General features: G+C 43.3%; 1 protein-coding gene across 2 annotated transcripts; it reads right to left on the bottom strand.

The window, feature by feature from the left end:
• Positions 1 to 14652: 14652 nt before the first annotated feature.
• EIF1B (eukaryotic translation initiation factor 1B) lies at positions 14653 to 16932 on the bottom strand (the record flags this gene model as incomplete). Of its 2 annotated transcripts, none has more annotated exons than XM_079712859.1 (4): positions 14653 to 15119; positions 15491 to 15592; positions 15808 to 15971; positions 16902 to 16932. In XM_079712859.1, the coding sequence occupies 4 exons, from the start codon at positions 16930 to 16932 to the stop codon at positions 15075 to 15077; spliced, it is 342 nt and encodes a 113-aa protein (XP_079568985.1). In that variant the 3' UTR covers positions 14653 to 15074. The 2 variants fall into 2 exon arrangements, with proteins under 2 accessions (XP_079568985.1, XP_079568986.1); XM_079712860.1 differs by having other exon boundaries at positions 14653 to 15104.
• Positions 16933 to 20636: the final 3704 nt, after the last annotated feature.

The raw sequence follows: 20636 nt of genomic DNA, 5'->3' as shown, positions 1-20636 counted from the left end.
ATATTGATATTATTTTGCTCTTTGGTCATATTATTTAGCTAATTGAATAATTAAATAACTAATTGAATAAAAGCTGCTATCCAGATAGATAGGCATTACATTTTACATAATGAAAAAATGTAATCAACATCATCCTCTCTGTAGTGGACGCTGTTGGTGTCCCACCCAGATGCCTCCACAAGGCCAGTGGACGCAACCCCAGCAGCTGGGAGTACTGGTGATTAATTATTCACAACTGCCCGCTTCAGAGAGTTGCTCTGCCAGACAGGAGCCATCTGGCTTGGAATATTACACCCCCCCAGTCCACCCAGGGCAGCCCACAGTCAATGAGTGACTGACATGGGGTATAAAAGGCCAGCCCTCTTGCCTCAGGCTGAGACTATTTCCGCTGTACAATTCATGCTTCATCAGGGCAGGAGAAGCCTTTGGTCTGTAGTGTGATCAGCCTTGGCAGCCCCTAGGACCCCTTGTTCTCAGCAATTCTTCTGGGCTCCATGGTCACACCACCAGCAGCTCCCATCCACTCCATGCCTTGAGCAACTCCCAACATGGCATCCATTAATTTGTTTCTGAACCCCAGAACTGTATACTTGAAAAGGTGGTCAACAGAGGTGATGATGACAGTTTGAGGAAAAGATATGTGCAGTTGCCAGAGGATGGTGACTAAGAATAACACACTGGATGCTTTCACATTCTCTCATACACTATTGGTGGGAGTGTAAATTGACTCAGTCATTGCTTCCTGGTAAAATGATCATAGCCTTTGACCTAGATATTGCACTTCTTTAAATTTATTCTTAAGATATAGTTGATTAATTAGGCAAAGAGTCAGCTATCTGGAGGCCCATTTCAGTGTTATTTATAATAACAAAAAATGTAGACAATCTGGAGCCCAAGAAAGGGGAATTATTATATATTCATGCAATGCAACACTGTTTAGTTATCTAACCATATCCTTTATTATCACTCATGGTTTCTGTGGACAGAGTGGAGATGGCTTATCTCTGCTCTGTGTTGTCTGGAGCCTCAGCTGGAGAACTTAAAGGCTGGAATGATCTGAAGGCTTGTTTGCTCTTATATTGGCAGACACTGATAATCAGCTAGAGACCTAACTGGGTGTGTCTGCTGGAACAATCACATGTGGCCTTTCCATGTAGCTTGGACTTCTCACCATGTGGTGGCTTGGTTCCAAGATTGAAAAGAAAGGAGAGCCAGGCAGAAGCCATATTGCCTTTTATGACCTGCTGTGGAAGTCACACGGCATCGCCTATGCCACATTCTACTTATTGTGTTAGTTACAAAAGTCTGGCTGGGTTGAAAGGAAGGAAACAAGGATGCCACCTCTCGATGGAGGCATGTCAATGTCACATTGCAGGAAGAGCATGTGGGATGGGATTATAATACGCTTGTGCTAGCATCTATGGAAAATACAATGTGACTGTAACTAGTCATATCAATGTCTAATGGCATGGGAAAATGTTCATGATATACTATGAAGTTAAAAAAAATCAGATTACAAGACAATACGTACGGTATAATCCCACTTTGAAGGAAAACTGTATAGATGCAAAGTATTAGCAGCGGCTTCCACCGGAAATGAGATGAATTTAAATGGATAACTGTATAATCACAATTTGTTCGTGTGTGTGTGTGTGTGTGTGTGTGTTGGTGTGGGGGCGTTTATGAAAGCATCTGTCTTCTTTGCCCATAGGCAGCTCCAGGGGATTCCTTTGGGAGTGTTCTCTTTGACCCCTGAGTAGATCATTGGATTTAATAGTCAGGAAAAGCTATTTTTACTCAATGATGCCTCTGCATGTTCTGTGAGGCCCTGGCCTGAGTCCAGGTTACTTGGCGCTGATTCCCAGCAGCATGTGGCCCCAGGGACAAGGCATGAATGAATTAAAGTTTAATTAAAGGTGAAACTCTACTGTAGATGGGGCTGCCTGTTTCCTCTTGGGTCGCTAGTGCAGGCGAGCATTCGAAAGGGCAGCACAAGGACTCCTGGTAACATTGAACCTCCCTCCCGGGCTTGTGTGTAATCAGTTCCCCTGGCAATTTTGTGGGACACCTTTCTTTTTCTCTTGAAAAGGGGATAAAAAGATGTTGAAGGATATGGTAATGAAAACACAGAGAACCAGTGTGGGGAGAGTCTGGGGTAGCAAATGCAGAGTGGTTTCTCAGGTTAATAATCAAATTGGTTCCCAAGCCTTGAAGTCTTCCCATCCTGGGCCCCTCAAGCAGCCATTTTTAAAAGACCAGGTGGAAAAGATTTCTTGGGGACAGACCTGACTCTCATGGGTATCAAGGAACACTTAGCCTGATGACCTGCTGTGGGTGTGGGCATGGAGTGGAGGGGGTGCACTCAGTTCTGCGGCTTTGGATTTCCATCCAGAGCAGAGCCGGGGTGTACTGGTCCACGCTGCCCACACTCTCACAAACCACCTAAAGCCGACTGAATAAGAGGACCAACGGGAGGGGCTACTCACTTGGGAAACAAAATTAAGAAAGAAGTAAAGGCACTTTTATATGTACATGGAACCCAAGCAAGGAAGGTGCCACGGAGATGACTGTCCAAACCACTGGGTGGTTTTTAAAGCCACTGCCAAGCTGACCTAACTGCTCAGAGAGGTCACTGGACGATCAGAAAAAGCACCTTCTATCTAGGTCAAGTGTTGGCCTCATCACACACTGGCTCTGGAACTTTCTGTGAGGCCCAGAAGCTCCTGGAGCCACAGTCTCCTCACCTGTGAAATGGGGCTTAGGTCACCTGCCTTACCTTGCTGGAGGTGCCAGTGAGATGGTGCCTGCCAGAGTTAGGCCTTATCTACTGCAAGATGGGAATTTATCACAAGAATACAAGGAGATATGGGCTTCCCTGGTGGCGCAGTGGTTGGGAGTCCGCCTGCCGATGCAGGGGACTCAGGTTTGTGCCCCGGTCCGGGAGGATCCCCCATGCTGCGGAGCGGCTGGGCCATTGAGCCATGGCCGCTGGGCCTGCGTGTCCGGAGCCTGTGCTCCGCAACAGGAGAGGCCACAACAGTGAGAGGCCCGCGTACCGCAAAAAAAAAAAAAAAAAAAAGAATACAAGGAGACAGACTTTCATGGAAATTAGCAAAAGAAACCTTAGTTGTGCCAGGCCTTAGAAGTGACTGAAACTGGGTCCACGGAAGCTCCAGGGACCTCCAGCAACTAGATGTTGCAGATCTTCGCAGTAACATGGTAACAATGCAAATAATAATAATCATAGTAATAGTGATAATAATAGTAATAAAGTTTAGCAAGCATTGACTCTGTAGAGCACATGCTCAGACCTTTATACACATCATCTCATTTACTCATTTACTCCCCACCCCAACCCTGGGAGGCACTTTCACCTTCATTGTAGCCCTCCCTACTTACTGAGGCCTCATCATTCCAGCTTAGACAAAGCTTTGGCTTGCCCACTGCTCCTGCTCCCCTCAGGACCTCTAGCATGCCTCCTTTCAGAAAGCCACAGTGCCTGCTACTCACTGCTTGATTATTTCCCAGTTTCCCAACTCAGATTTCTGAGAGCAGGAACGTCCCTGGTCTGCAGGGACCTGTTGCTTATACAGTTTTAGAGACATTCTTTAAGAAAGGAAAAATAAAACATATGAATACAAATCTGGGCTCGGGAACCTGGAGGAGCCCTCTTCAGGTGAGGGCCCTGAAGCTTCAGTGCATGTATTTCAGGGTGAGTCAGCCTCTGCTCTAGTCTAATAATGAGATATTTGGGTGGTTGGGGTGGAGGGTGACATTCCATGGGACCAACCATGGCTGGTAAAAGTTGGTAAGCTGGTAAAACAGCCTCTCTCTGCAGTGGTCTCCTCTCAACCACTCAGGGAAACCTGGTCTCAGGGGGAATCTGGCCATCTCTCCATCTCATGTGTCCCTCTGTTCTTCATTCAGAAGCTGGACTTGGGAGAAGGAAACTAGGGCCAGGAACTAAGAGCAAGACTCCCTGAAGACCTGCAGAGCGAGGTGCAGGCACAAGGTGCATAGTGACCAAGCAGTAATTTTGTGTCCTACATATCCCTTGTTCCTTATGTACATGGCTCCCTCAGGGATCTCATGGGTATAAGAAATGGCTAGATCGACAAATTTGGGGTACTTATGGGGCTCATGGGCCCATGGCCAAATCACCTTCTTAAAACTGTCAAAAGGGCAGGAATAAAGACGCAGACTTAGAGAATGGACTTGAGGACACGGGGCGGGGGAAGTGTAAGCTGGGATAAAGTGAGAGAGTGGCATATATACACTACCAAATGTAAAATAGATAGGTAGTGGGAAGCAGCCACATAGCACAGGGAGATCAGCTTGGTGCTTTGTGACCACCTAGAGGGGTGGGATAGGGAGGGTGGGAGGGAGAGAGACGCAAGAGGGAAGAGATATGGGAACATATGTATACATATAGCTGAATCACTTTGTTATACAGCAGAAACTAACAACATTGTAAAGCAATTATACTCCAATAAAGACGTTAAAAAAGGAAAAACAAAAAACTGTCAAAAGGGACTTCTCTGGTGGTACAGTGGTAAAGAATCTGCCTTCCAATTCAGGGGACGCGGGTTCGATCCCTGGTCAGGGAACTAAGATCCCACATGCCCCGGGGCAGCTAAGCCTGTGCGCCACAACTGCAGAGCCTGGGTACCTCAGCGAGAGCCTGAGTGCTGCAAACTACAGAGCCCATGTGCTCCGGAGCCTGTGTGCCACAACTAGAGTGGAGCCCACGCACCGCAACGAAGAGCTCACGTGCCGCAACTAAGACCCGACACAGCCATAAATAAATAAACTATCAAAACCTTTCCATTGTTCCTAACACTCTCTTCTGATGATTTCCTTTAAAAAATACCTGAAGGTGGGAGATCTGAACATTTTAAGGCCTTTGACATGCAATTTTATTCAAATGAAATTCATTCAAGTTTCATTCCAGAAAGTTGTATTTATTGCTCCAAGGAAGACACATATCCTCTCTCAGATACCATCAGTTCCACGTTCAGTCTCATTCTGGTGGAAGATCGTTCCCAACCAAAGACCTGAACTTTTCTAACCCTTGAAAGTGAGTTCCGGGAGGCTGCTCCTCTGCAGTCCAAAGCAAGTCAGCCAGGCCATTGCGCCAAGGGAGGCATCTCCAGAGGATGGCTGAGCAGGCCACTCCGACATCACGACACAGGGCAGCAAATGCTTCTTCCTCCTGGGGTCTTGGACCTCTGGAATAAGTCCCCAGAGGGACATTTTTCTGCATTTTTTAAACCAAAGTTTTTATTATGTTTTTTTCTTGAGTGCCTGGAGCATTTGAGAGTTTAGCCAGTATCGTAGAACCTCTCCATCTCTTCTCATTTTTAGGTCTTTTCTCTAAAACAAACTCAAATGCAAGCAAACAAACTAGATGACTATGTAGGAAATATAAGGGCTGGCTTTAAACAGGTCAGTAGCGTTATCTATTGGCCATGTGCTTGTACTGCAGCTACTATTTTTTTTCAACTTAGTAAATTTACAAAACATATCCCTGCCACACTATAACAAAGAGAAGCAACAAAGAGAATTAGAAAGTGAAAAAGAAGCACTATCTTCAAAGAACTACGTTAACACCTGTTATCTCCAAATACACTAGTTGAGGAGAGTGACAGACGCAGTGAAGATGATCCAGCTTGAGGAGGGTGCCATTGTATATATACATATCACCTCTTCTTTATCCATTCATCTATTGATGAACACTTAGGTTGCTTCCATATCTTGACTGTAGTAAACTCTGCTGCAGTGAACATAGGTATGCATATATCTTTTCAAATTGTGTTTTCATTTTCTTTGGATAAATACCCAGGAATGGAATTGCTGGATTGTACGGTAGCTCTATTTTTAATTTTTTGAGGAACCTCCATACTGTTTTGCATAGTGGCTGCACCAATTTACATTCCCACCAACAGTGTATGAGGGTTCCCTTTTCTCCACACTCTCTCTATTCTCACAGGTGTGAGGTGATGTCTCGTTGTGGTTTTGGTTTGCATTTCCCTGATAATTAGTGATGTTGAACATCTTTGCATGTGCCTGTTGACCATCTCTGTGCCTTTGGGAAAATGTCTCGATCCTCTGCCCAGTTTTAAAATTGGATTGTTTGTTTGTTTTTGATATTAAGTTGTTTGAATTCTTAATATATTTTGGATATTAACCCTTTATTGGATATATGATTTGCAAATATCTTCTCCCATTCAATAGGCTGCCTTTTGATTTTGTAGATGGTTTTCTTTTCTGTGCAGAAGCTTTTTAGTTTAGTGTAGTCCCACTTGTTTATTTTTGCTTTTGTTGCCTTCACTTCTGGGGACAGATCCAAAAATTCCACACCAAGACAAAAGTCAAAGAGCTTACCACCTATGTTTTCTTTTAGGATTTTTTAATAACTTCAGGTCTTACATTTAATTCTTTAACTCATTTGAATTTAGTTTTGTGTATGATGTGAAAAAATGGTCTAATTTGGGCTTCCCTGGTGGCGCAGTTGTTAAGAATCCGCCTGCCAATACAGGGGACATGGGTTCGAGCCCTGGTCCGGGAAGATCCCACATGCCGTGAAGCAGCTAGGCCTGTGTGCCACAACTATTGAGCCTGTGCTCTAGAGCCCACAAGCCACAACTACTGAGCCTGCATGCCCAACTACTGAGCCTGTGTGCCTAGAGCCCATGCTCTGCAACAAGAGTAGCCACCCCAATGAGAAGCCCGCGCACTGCAACGAAGAGTAGCCCCTGCTCGGCGCAACTAGAGAAAGCCCGTGCACAGCAACGAAGACACACACAGCCAAAAAAAAAAAAAAAAAAAAAAATTATAGATAAATAAATAAATAAAATAAAAAGATCTAGTTTCATTCTTTTACTTGTAGCTGTCCAGTTTTCCCAACACCACTTATTGAAGAGACTGTCTTTCCCCCATTGTATATTCTTGCCTCCTTTGTCATTGACTGACTATATGTGTGGGGGTTTATTTCTGGGCTCTCTATTCTGTTCCCTTGATCAATGTGTCTGTATCTTACTGCTTTGATTAGTATAGCTTTGTAGTATAGTTTGAAATCAGGGATGATGATGCCTCCATTTTTGTTCTTCTTTCTCAGTATTGCTTTGGCTAATCAGTGTCTTTTGTGGTTCTATATAAATTATAGGATAATTTAGTTGAGTTCCTGAAAAATGCCACGGGTATTTTGATAGGGATTGCACTGAATCTGTAGATTGCTTTGGGTAGTATGGACATTTTAACAATATTAATTCTCCTGCTCCATGAGCACAGTATACCTTTCCATTTATTGTGTCATCTTCAATTTCTTTCATCAATGTCTTACAGTTTTCAGAGCATAGGTCTTTCTCCTCCTTGGTTAAATTTATTTTCAGGTATTTTATTCTTTTTGACATGATTGTAAATGGGATTGTTTTCTTGATTTCACTTTCTGATAGTATGTTATTGGTATATAGAAATGTAACAGATTTCCATATATTAATTTTGTATTCTACAACATTGCTGAATTCACTTATTAGTTCTAATAGTTTTTTGGTGGCATCTTTAATGTTTTCTATATATAGTATCATGTCATCTGCAAACAGTAGCAGTTTTACTTCTTCCTCTCCAATTTGGATGCCTTTTATTTATTTATTTTTCTCTTGTCTGATTGCTGTGGCTAGGACTTCTAATACTATGTTGAACAGAAGTGGTAAGAGTGGGCATCCTTGTCTTGTTACTAATTCTAAAGGAAAAGATTTCAGCTTTTCACTGTTGAGTATGATGTTAGCTGTGGATTTGCCATGAACGACCTTCGTTGTGTTGAGGTGTGTTCCCTCTGTACTAACTTTGGTGAGAGTCTATTGGACCCATTTTTCCAATAGCATTTGCTCACTTTGTGTCTCTGTGTTACTGTTTGGTAGTTCTCACGATATTTCAAACTTTTTCATTGTTATTATATATGTTATGGTGATCTGTGATCAGTGATGGATGTTACTATTGGAAAAAGATTATGACTCACTGAAGGCTCAGGTGATGGTTAACACTTTTTAGCAATAAAGTATTTTAAAATAAGGTATATACATAGTTTTTTAGGCATAATACTATTGCACTCTTAATAGACTACAGTATAGTATAGGTATAACTTTTCTACATATTGGAAAACCAAAAAATTCATGGTACTCTCTTTTTTTAAATATTTGTTAAGATTCTAGTGTTTATTTTTTAACTTTATTGAAGTTGATTTACAATGTTGTGTTAATTACCACTGTACAGCAAAGTGATTCAGTTATACATATATATTCTTTTTTATATTCTTTTCCATTATGGTTTATCACTGGATATTGAATATAGTTCCCTGTGCTTTACAGTAGGACCTTGTTTATCCATCCTATATATGATAGTTTACATCTGCTAATCCCAAACTCCCACTCCATTCCTCCTCCACCTCCCCTCCCTCTTGGCAACCACAATTCTGTTCTCTATGTCTGTGAGTCTGTTTCTGTTTCAGAGATATGTTCATTTGTGTCATATTTTAGATTCCACATATAAGTGATATCATATGGTGTTTGTCTTTCTCTTTCTGACTTCACTTGATATAATAATCTCTAGGTCCATCCACATTGCTGCAGATGGCATTATTTCATTCTTTTTTATGGCTGAGTAATATTCCATTGTATATATATACCACATCTTCTTTATCTATTCATTTGCCGATGGACATTTAGGTTGTTTCCATGTCTTGGCTATTGTAAATAGTGCTGCTATGAACATAGGGGTGCATGTATCTTTTTGAATTACAGTTTCATCTGGATATAGCCCAGGAGTGGGATTACTGGATCATATGTCAGCTCTATTTTTAGTGCTTTCAGGAACCTCCATACTGTTTTTCATAGTGGCTGCATGGTGGTACTCTCCTTATTACAATATTCATTTTATTGTAGTGGGCTGGAAAGAACCACAATATCTCTGAGGTATGCCTGTATTTGAAAGATGGGAAATATTAGGGGATATTTCTATGTGATGAAAAGGATTCAGTAGGGAGGAAAAAATTGATGATTCAGAAAAACGAGGGTAATTACAGTGATAATTCATGGAGAAGAGGGGACCGTGCTCAGGATACAAATTGAAGGGTTGGTTTTAATGGGAGCAAGTACCCTTCATCCATTATAAGCAGGAAAGAAGACAGTATGCACAGTTGCCCTAGATGAGAAGATTTAGAGATGGAAAAATGAAGCAATTTCAAATACGTCAACGATGGATGAGGCAAAGCCTTCAGCTGTGTAAGATGGAGGATGGGGGTGAAGGGAGAGGGAAAAGAACGATTGTTTTCCTTCAGCAGCCATCAGCTGTCCTGTGCAGGTATTGAGCCAGTCGTTGAGTTTAACAAGGGTTGCGGTTTTGACAAATGAGTATAAAGGAAGGAGGCAAGATCAAAGGAGATGAGGGTATTTGCAAGGAGGTAATTATGATGGTAAGCCAAAGGAGCTGTGCTGGGTCATGAAGTCTTTGAGAACTGCATGAGCCAATATATGTAAGTTATTCAGAACTCTGTGTTACAAACGTTAAAAAGAGGTTAGCCGTTTTTACTCTTATTGCAAGGGAAGTGAGAAAATGAGGGACAATGCTTGGTAAAAATGTGCAAGGGTCAGGGCTTCCCTGGTGGCGCAGTGGTTGGGAGTCCGCCTGCGGATGCGGGGAACACGGGTTCGTGCCCCGGTCTGGGAGGATCCCACATGCCGCGGAGCGGCTGGGCCCGTGGGCCATGGCCGCTGGGCCTGCGCGTCCGGAGCCTGTGCTCTGCGACGGGAGAGGCCACAGCAGTGAGAGGCCCGCGTACAGCAAAAAAAAAAAAAAAAAAAAAAAAATGTGGAAGGGTCAAAGGATTTATTGTTAGAGATAATACATTTTCTGATGTAATACCTCCCAATATCTCCCTGGGGGGATTCCCTGGTCAGATGCCCATCTTGTGATGCTGTCCTTGATTCATGTAGAATCAAATCCCTAAAGTACAATTCCCAGGTTACCACTGAGCTTCCATTAGGCTTCCCTCACTTGTGAAGGTGAGATCTGCCAGAGGCTCTCCAAGTGAGTATATTACTAATGATTAATCTGCCAAGTGAGTCCTGTTCTGGGTTGTTTAGGCCTAACGCAGTGGCATCATTGTGGACGCTAGGTCTTTAAGAGAGTCCAGTCACTGCTTTTCCCAGGCAAAAGTTGCTAATGTTCAAGTGACCCTCTAAGTGGGTGTGACTCCAGTAGCCAAAAAGGCACACTTACCTGTGTATTGGTCTAAGACAGAGGTTTAAATTGAGAGCACTATGCATTTACGGGGTGTGTGTGTGTGTGTCTGTGTGTGTAAAGCTCCAGATTGTGTTCCTCAACAGGTGACAATTTAGCAGGAGCCTTGATTGTTTTCTAACTTAATCATCCATTCTCTGGAGGCCATAAACAGATGTCTCTATTTACACTTGAATTAAATTCCTTCTAATAACACTGTGCTAGATAGTAGGTGAGATGGCTTTATACATCCACAGGGCAAGACCATGAAAGCATTTTCTTCTCTCTCCCAGGTAAAAGCAAACTGCAATCGATTTCTATGGATTGCAATAATAAGGCATTGGCTAGATCAATTTCTGCATAACATTTCAGGGATGACAAAATTAAACCTGTCAGCTGGTGCTTTAATTATGCCTGCAACAACCTAAACCTCCTGTAATTTACTGAGAACTGCCAAGAGCAATCAAGTTTTTAAAATGGCCACAAGGGGGTGTGGAAGGACTACATACTTGCTCTAATCATCCCCTCCCTCTTCCCACCCTTTCTAGTCCTTACTTCCAAGAATCATCCCCTATATACCCTATGTTGTTTCATTTCAGCGATCTTAGTTTATCGAGTAGGTTGCTACTGATTCTCATAGTTTAATCTGAATATCAGGCTAATGTTTCCTGAGTTTTTAGCAAGTTAATGGCAATTAGGCACTCATTGTGGATGTTTGTGACCAGGGAGCAGATGGGCCTTTTTCCTACTTCAAGGAAGTATACTGCTCTCTAAATCCTTGGTGATGTTTTCCCCATGGAATTTGTCATGATCGACATGGATTAAAGTACTTTCTGATTTTATCTCCGCTCTCCTTTATGTTGTTCCTTGCCCAGTGACTGAGGAGGTGGGCCTCGGGTCCAGATAATGGACGAAAGACACATGGAGACAAACCTGGGGGTTACAGCTAGTTTCCTTCTGGACCATTCTGTCGGCTCAGAGACCCTTCAGGATAGAGCAGAGGGCTGCAGCAGTAGCTCAGCTTGGGGGTCAAGATCACTTAAATTCCCATCAGGGGATTTGAACTTTAGTCCCCTTTGTGCATTGAATGAATGGTGCTTATCTCTATGAAACTGCTTAATGCATGAAAAGTAGTCTGCAGGTTGTTCACTGGTTTGAGATGAAGGCACCACGATTCAGATCATGCCCTCAGTTCATGGGCAGATCTATTGTTTCTCCTGCTAGGTTCAAAATCAGACTTATGAGCTAATGGGTGAGCCACCCACCTCACACTGGCATCCTCACTGCCAATGCTGAGTTTAAATTGCCCTTTAAGTTCCCCATATAGGCCAGAGAATCCCCACAGGCTGCCATGTCATCTGACACAACAATGCCTGGATTAGGAACATCCAAGGACAGCTTGGTATTCCCTCCTCTACTGGCAGTGGTTCCACCCTGAATGGTTTTCCAGGAGTGAAGAAATACAGCCATTCCTCTGGTTTATGACTTTTCTTTTTCCAAGCTTCCACTATCCAGATGAAAAGGGAGTTAAAGGCCCGCATAACCTTGTGAAAGGAGCTGTCAATGCTGAAGGCGCCTTACATGGTTTTGTTCCTGCTTAATTCTGGCTGATTCACTTGGCCCCTTGATCCCAGACAAGCACAACGTTGCCTGGCTATCGCCTGCCTGTCAAGCAAGGGCAGTTGGTTGCTGTCCACTGCAAGTGAGAATTCTTTGTTTTTAGATAAGGCAGGGCCACGCCTGCCTCATTTCCTTCCCACATGGAATTCTGGCTTGGTGTGGGGAAACCTCACAGGCCCAGTGGAACAAGTTTATGTGGGCAATCTAATGAGCTTGATTTTTCCTGAGTTCTAACTGCCCATTCCTTTAGCTGCAGCCCAGCTGGTGACAGGAGGCACACAGAAGTCTGTTACCATTCTGTTTGTCTCAAGCTATTTTGGTTAACTGCATCCTGATTGGAACTAGAACTATTCCTTCCATAAGATCAGAGCTGCCCCCTTTCTAGGGTGGTTCAGAGAACAGCTCTTACTTGAGTTCCTGAACAGGAAGAGCAGGCTGCACCCCCAGGCTTTCCTCTGCCTTGTGTGGGGCCCAGATCTCGTGGGGACAAGATTGAGGGCAGAAGACATCGTTGCTATAGCAGCGGTTTACTCGGCTGTGCCTCAGCCAACCAAAGGTTAGTTTCCTACTGGCTTCACCAAGGCCTCAGCTGAACCTAGAGGTCTAAGGACAATCTACTAGTCCTCTACTCAGTAGTTTTCGTTTCGCACCGTCAAAGTACAGACCACTAAAAAAACTACAGATCACAGTCTTCCCCACACAGGAGACACAAGGAGATACCGTTTGGCTGCTTATTTTAACTGCATTTGTAGGGCATATTCTCCCTCCTGTTACACAATGCCATCTAGTCCTTTTTGCAGACAGGAGTGTTGCAGTCCCTGAAGTGGACAAGAACGTTGAGCTATGTCCTTAGGTATCTCTGAGGCTCCCAGACAGCTTTCCCACATGAGGGGATTTGACTTTGACTGGTTTCAGTAAAATTGCAGAAATCTGTAGCTATTTCCATTGCACTGCTCAAAGACAAGGGTGCAAGATACTGTTCTCGCTCCAAGGATGGGGACTGCCCTACAGGTGACAAGTCCAATAGGTATCTGGGGCTCAAAGATTGAGGGATCAGAAAGAGGTGCCACCCTCACAAAATCTAGAGTGAAGTATTACTCAAGGCTTTTGATCCCATCTAGTGGGAGTGGCCTGACACATGAAGTGATGGCCAAGAGCTTATCTGTGGGGGCCAAGAGGAGGGGCCTTTTTCTTTCCATCTAACGAGGTTTGCCTTGTCCTGTCCACCTTCTTGTTCAATCAATCTCAACAGTCAGTTCTTTTCTGGGCACTTCCTCAGATCTCCGTAGATGAACACTTGAATGTGCGTGTTAATGTAAATTTCTGCTTTATCATTTTCATAACGATTTCCACAGCACCTCTCAATGTGAGGTGGAATCATTACAAAATGTTACAGGTAGAAAAGTGAGGATTTCTCAGTTAAGTTGGAAAATTCTCCCATGCCACTTGATCTTCTTGGTCGTATTATACTGCTGTTTTCCAGAAATCAGCTTACCAAATTTGGCACTATATTCTGGTGTACTCACTTCTCAATATTCCCAGTCTTTCTTGATTAGAGGTACGATGGGGTGAGAATGTAACAAAACCTATTACTTAAGTATCCTTCAGAGGTAAACTCTGTGGGGGCTGATTTTGTTTTTCCAAAAGCAGCACCATTAAAACAGGAGGAAAGGTTAAGCTGGTACAGAATGCAGTGACATTTTTCACACCATTATCCCACTGCATTAAGCTAAAAAGCACACGTCTACACAATAGTTCCCTTCTTATCTGAGATTTCACTTTCTGCAGTTTCAGTTACCCATGGTCCAAAATAAAAATATTAGATGGAAAATTCTAGGGATAATTCATAGGTTTTATATTGGGCTCTATTCTGGGTAGCGTGAGGAGATGGAATCTTGCACCATTCTGCTCCATCTGGGCGAGACATGATTCATCCCTTTCTCCAGCGTATCCACACTGTATATGCTATCTGCTGCTTAGTATAGGAAAAAACATAATATATATAGGGTTTGATACTATCTGCAGTTTCAGACATCCATTGGGGGTCTTGGAATGTATCCCCTTTGGATAAAGAGGTGACTACTGTAGATGTATTTCTCTGCCTTGGCTAAATGGTTTTAATGATACAGCTTGTGTAACTGAGCAAATAATCACAGCTCAATAAAAAGCAGAAGTCTGGAACTGAAGAGGATGAGCTGCAGAAATCTCGTAATTAAGAACTGTGAATTATCTTATTTCTCACCCTACCCCCAACACCCATGCACCACTGCCCTTGGCTCTTACTTCCTCTGGTGAATACCAAACCATGACTTAGTGAAAGAACATGGCTTTTCTGGCTGGAAGCCCTTGGCTGGCACCCCAACTCTGTCACTTTCTAGCACTCTAGGGAAGTTAACCCTAACCCCAATGCCTTCCACCCACACTTGCAGGGCACTGCCTGTGACTAAATTTATTTTATGTCAGGAACCTACTTTACTGTCACTTAGGGATAGACTTGTGTTGGCACCCCACTAACATAACCAATAAAAATAAATAAAATAATTCTCTGTGCTAATATGTAAGTTTAAACTATGCTTCATTTTCTTTTCAAAAATTTAACAGTACATTCCGGCAAATTCTTGGCTCTGAGTTTATACTGTTTCTACTCATTTTTAAGTAAGTTAAGAACAAAATTACATATATAACAAAGGTTCCCCTCTAGCTCTTCACAGCATCTGAAATCAACTGGAAAGAATACACAGAATGAGACAATTATGAAAGACAAACTATATGTGTATATTACTTGCTTAGATTTGGGAGCCTAACTGCTCACAAAAGGATTCATACATTTTTTTTTTATTGTTAAGCTGCAACATACATGGTTTAATACAACAAAAAAATTTAATCAAGTGAAAAGTAATAAACTGAACAATAAACAAATAAACACTCAAAACAAAATATTTTCCATTGGAAACATGTTAAGATGAATACGGGGTTTCATTACCATCTTACTGCAATTTTCTTATGTGTTACTAGCCTACATACCCCATGTTTTCTGTAATCATGCAGATGTGAATGGAAGTTTGAATGATTAAATAAATGAAAAGTCCGTTTACTGCAGAGAATCATTTCACAAGGCAGCCAAACTTGGTTTAGAGAACAAAATTATTCAAGAAATTCTCCACGTATTTAGGTTCATTTTAGAATCCATGAACCTTAAGCTGTTCCTCCTTGACAATGCCAACCTGCAAAATAAAATTTAATTTAGCAGAATCACTCTGGGTAACACATAAATTCATTTCTAAGAAGACAGAGCAGTCATTAAAAAGAATCACTGTTAATAGGTTACTGCAACACTATTTGTGGCATAAACTGTTAATAACAAAAACTCAACACATATTTGAATATCCTGACATTCCACAAAACATCCTAAATGGACACAGGAATGATCAGGTCATTCTAATGAAAAAATAAACTGGTACTCCTGCCCAAATAAGTACAACTAATGTGCTTCATTCACATGATTTTTTTACTAAGTCGGTAATAATTCACATTGCCCTTAAATACAATTTTAGAAGCAATCTCAAGGTTGTACATAAAGCACCCAATCACTCACCTCCAAGAGAAACTGGCAAATGTTTTTTCTTTGGTCACCTTGAAGCTGAATAACCTCTCCGTATTCAGGATGTTCAATCACAGTACCATTACAGGCAAATTTCTGAAGAAGTAGATTCAGCATAACTGAGTCAAATACCATGATATTTTACTTTCACCCTAAGATTATCTGGATGTTAATTAAGAGTATGAACACAGTTTCCTTGGGTCCAATCATTTTAACCCACACTGACGTCAAGTAAAAAGTGTGAACCGTAATCCTATTTAGAGGTGTGTGTCAATAACTATATTTTAATCTCTTCTTCCTAACACCTTTACCTTTTTGAAAGCTTTCACAAGTTTCTTCTTGTCATAATCATCTGCAATGCCCTGAACAGTAGTCAGTGTCTTTCTGCCGTTCCGTTGCTGGATTCTTATATGAATGTAATCCTCAGTCCCTGCCGGGAGTAAGTCGTCACCCTTAGTTGCATCAGCAAAGGGGTCTGCAAAGGGATACAAAAAAATCCAAAGCAAGAAAATATCTTTTAGTCAGTAATTTTCAGATACAGCTACGCTACAATCTAGAAACTCAGCAAAGAAGGTTCTAGTGCTTCTGCTTTCTTTCTGCAGGTGGGGATGTGGGGGAGTGATAAGGGTAGGGTATTGATAAAACCTACAAGGTACTTTCACAAAAAGAGATTTTAAACAGGTATGTCCACTGATATCGGAACAGAAAAACGTTGTTATAGATGTTATCGTTGAACACAATCCTTTAATGGGAGAAAAGAGATTTTAAGACCTTAATTTTAGAGCCACTATAAAAATGTGCGTCATCTCGATTACATTCTGATGACAACAGAAACATTCACAGATGCCACCCCAATCATTTAACCCTAACTCTGCCTCGAAAGAAGATCTATATATGTATATCAAGAGTAATTTTACGTATTACTACGCAAGTAGAGAAGACTGGCCCACTGCCCTGTAACAGATCAGAGGCCTGATCCGCAGCATCTTTTACTAAATGCGCCCGAGAGCAGCCACGAACAGCCCCGACCGCTAATGGACGCCGCTGCCCCAGCCCGAGCCGGCGTCCCCCTGGCGATCAGCAGGGCAGGTCTGCGGGCGGAACAGGGTCGCAGAGGGCAGAAGCGAGCGGCAAGAGGGTCCAGGAGCGGGCAGGGGGCGGCACGAGGCCCGCGGCCGGGGCTCCGGGGGCCGTCCTCGGAGAGGGGGTCGCCAGGGGCCCGGTCGCCATCTTCCGGGCACCGAAACAAAGCCCCACTCGGGGTGCGGGGAGGGCGGCCGGGGCCCTTTCGGGGCGGGGGTCCGGCGAGCGGCCCCGGCGAGGGCGGGCAGCGGCGGCTTGCCGGCCGAGAGGCGCGCAGGGGACGTGGGGGAACGGGAGGGGCGGCGGGGCGACCCGCTCTTACCGAAAGATTGGAGGTTCTGGATAGTGGACATGCGATACTAGTGTGAGGCCGGCGAGGGGATAAAATTCCTGCGGGGCCCGCCCGGATCACCGTGTCAGGAGGCGGTAGTGGCGAGAAAACGGAAATAAATAAGGAGACGCTTCGCCCCGGGGTTGGGAAGCGGCTGGGTCGGCGGCGGAAGCCGGGAGGAGGCAGGAAGAGGCGAAGGAGGAGGCGGAGGAAGAGGCGGCAGCGACGGATGCGAGGACGCGAGAGAAGAGGCGGCGCTGCGACTTCTCCGACAAAATGGCCGACGGGGAGTATTTAGCCGCGCCCGCCGCCCCTCCCACGTGACTCTCCCGCGCTTAGCGCCCTGGGACTTGTAGTTTTCACGAGGCAAGAGAGCCCGGAAAGCCTGGAGCGGGCGGGCTTCCGGGACCTCAATTCCCAGCAGGGAGTGCGCCCCCCAGCGGTGGGCGGCGGGGCCGGGAAGGGTCCAGAGGGCTGCAGAGCCATCTGGTTAGAGCTCGTAGGTGTAGAGCTGTATTCCCCGTGCTCTCGCAGGCTCTCCGCTGACTCTCCTTCTTTCGCGGTACAGTGGCAGCAACGAGTGTTCAGTGCTGGGGGGATAATCTCTGTCAGTCACCCTCGCTCGAAGCCTTGGGTAATGTAAGTGAAATCGGGGTACAGGAGCAGAACAAGGTCCCTAGTCCCGGCTTTCGACTTGATGGCTGCCCCTCAGCACCTCCCCTTCTCACCTCCCGCCTTGTCCTGTTGCAGGAACCTTGTTAGTCCCTACCAAGGGTCGAGGTGGGAGCCTCCTGCCCAGGATTGGGCTGCCCTCCGATTCCCTAGCGCGGTGGTTCTCAAACTCTAACGTGCATCTCCCCTAGGGCTTAATAAAATACAGACTGATAGATCCCAGAGCTTCTGTTTCAGGACGTCTGGGGTGTGACCCGAGAATTTGCAAATCCAACAAGCTGCCAGGAGATGCTGATGCTACTGGTGTGGGACCACAATTCAGAACCACTGCCCGCCTTCAGCAGGGGCCTGGCATCCAGTGGGGCCACGTATGTCCCCCAGGTCGACCGAACACACCAGAAAATCAGCCCATCAACTTAAATACAGAACCATGAGCAGGAAGGTTAATTGACAGAAAGTTGATTGATACCAGAACAGTAATATCTTCCTATCAAGCTAAACACAGGAGAACAAACGTGAGACTATGGGAATGGGCTCACCCAGGCAGGTGCTCAATTGTCAAACTTGGTTCGCTTTCTGGAAGCAAAGAGATAGACTAAAAGTTCGGGATTCTTAACCTTGTTTTGTGCCATGGAAGTCTTGTGAAGCCTATGGACCCCTTCTCAGAATAATGCTTTAAGTACATGAAATAAAACATGTAGGATTACAAAGGAAACCTATTAGACTGAAATTAAAAACAGTACATTGATAACATAGTATTGCTTCTTTACTAAAGCATTAATTAACAAGATCTAGCAGCAGGTCTCACAAAGGCTGGAATTTCAAAAAGGTGGTAAACAAAAGATATTTTAAGATGTCTGTAGCATCAGAAGTGTAATATGAAAATATCTGTGACTTCTATTGGTGCAAAGTTACAGATGCTTCGGGTACTACTGGGATGTTGCCAGTATTCATAATGGAGGAAAGGCTAAATTTGGGTTAGAGGTTAGTGAAAATGTAGGTGGAGTCTTTTTTCCCATCCAATTTTAGGAATCCCCCCACCCCCGCAATTTTAGCCATGGACCAAGGATCTGCAGACTCCAGGTTAGGAATACCAGGATTGAATAATCTTTAGTGATTAACTGTGATGATAGGTACCATTTATTGAGTGCATACTATTTGCCTGTTGTAAGCTTTATACACAATATTGTTAATCTTCATAGCCATTCTATAATGTAGTTATTACTCTGTTTATACTCATGTAGAAATGGAGGCTTTCATGGGTTAAATAATTTCCCTAAAAAAATCAAATTTTCAACTCTCAGGAATTTAACTGCATTTTTGGCCTTTTAGTCCTGATTTAAATGAATAACACTTTTATTATCCAAACTAAAGTGTAAAGTTTTACAGCTGGTTCTAAAACAAGGAGAATCAAACATTTTTTGTTGTTCATTTGTTGATTACACCTACAGTGGTTTTCTGGTCTTGTACCTTTATCAGCATGCTTTAAAGTAATTTTTAATACTACTCTGGATGAAGTTCAGAATAACAAAATGCATCTCTATTTCTGTTTTCCTTCTTTGTTACTAGATGCCCCAAACCATTTTATATTATGTTATTTCTTAGAAGGAGCCAAGGGTGGTCCAGTCAAGAAAAAAAATAACAAGTGAACATAGACAAGTTAAAAAAGATCCAGAAGTCTTTGGGTTTCCATGGTCATTACTCCTGTCAGGAGAGCTCATACTTTCTTAGACCTAGTGTTTGCATCAGAAACCCCCAGGAGCTCAGAACTCTTCAATCAAAGCCAACTATGAATACAGGTCGGATACGTTGTAATTATAATCTGGAAAACTCTTCTGACCCTGGTCATCATTCATAGCCTTTGTGTTTAGACCTGACCATTGAACACTTGTAGTGTAGCTGGTCCAAATTGTGATGTGCTCTCACTATAAGGTACACACTGACCTTTGGAAGACTTAAATTTTCTCAATTTCACCTGCTCCTTTTTACTTCTTAAAATGTGGCTCCTAGAATTATTCAGTGTTACATATGGCACACATACTATTTCTATTGACAGCACTGGTTTAGAGTGAAAGGATTTGACCTATATGTAAAGTTATAAAAGGAACAAATTAAAGCACTTAAAATCTAGTATTTTTAGTTCTAAATGGTACCAGCCTAGTTTAAGGTGATTATTTCCTGCCTTATTTCTGAAGGGAGTTTAGATCATTTGCAGAGAACAGTAGTATTGACTAAAGGAATCAGGGAAGATTAAAAAAAAAAAGTTAGAATATTTGAGAAATAAAAGCCCCCAAAGCTAGAGATAGACCCCAGATCCAGCTTTTAACTTCCTAACGGTAAGACAAAGAGAAAATCAGCTAGGAAGTCCATGTGTCTACAGGATGAAAACATACTAGTTGTGCAGGAGGAATGACTTTGCCTGGCCCAGAGCCACAGGAGGTGTTTTTCTTGGGCTCTCATAAAGGGGATGCTGTGATGTAGTGGACAGTGTCCCCAACAGTTTGCCTACCGTGAAGGACAATGGTGGGTTTTATGCAGTTGTTTCTTATATCAGCCAGTCATGAAGACATGCTAACAGGTGAGGACCTCAGGTCCTCACCCATCCAGAGGTTGCTGGTTGCGGCGGCCTTGTGATGATGTGCTGCTCAGGTTTCCTGCTTCAGTGAGCATAACTGATTATCTGCCTCAGCTGCTGCACTCTGAATTCAACATCGCTGAGGTCACGCCTCCCACCAGCTGCTCCTGGTGACTCAACAAGGATCCTAATGCAGGCCGGTTCTTGAGAGATGTGGGACTCCTCATCTAGGAGGACCTAGATCTAGTGTCTAGGTCAGAGAAAGTCACTTAAAAATCTCAACTTATTATCGTGAACACTTGATTGTTATATTAGCAATGCGTGATATAAATGAAATGCTTGAAAACGTTATAAGTTAAGAGGGACTTAATTCTTTTATTTATCACTGAAAATAGCAGAATTGTGTTAGAGCAAAACTCATTATTATGAGTATTTGAAAAGGCCAAAAGTAAAATCATGTTTCTAGAAACCTACTTAAC

The sequence above is a fragment of the Hyperoodon ampullatus genome (genome assembly GCF_949752795.1).
Source record: "Hyperoodon ampullatus genome assembly, chromosome: 10".
NCBI lineage: Eukaryota > Metazoa > Chordata > Mammalia > Artiodactyla > Ziphiidae > Hyperoodon > Hyperoodon ampullatus.
This window is presented reverse-complemented; position numbering and strand designations above follow the sequence as displayed.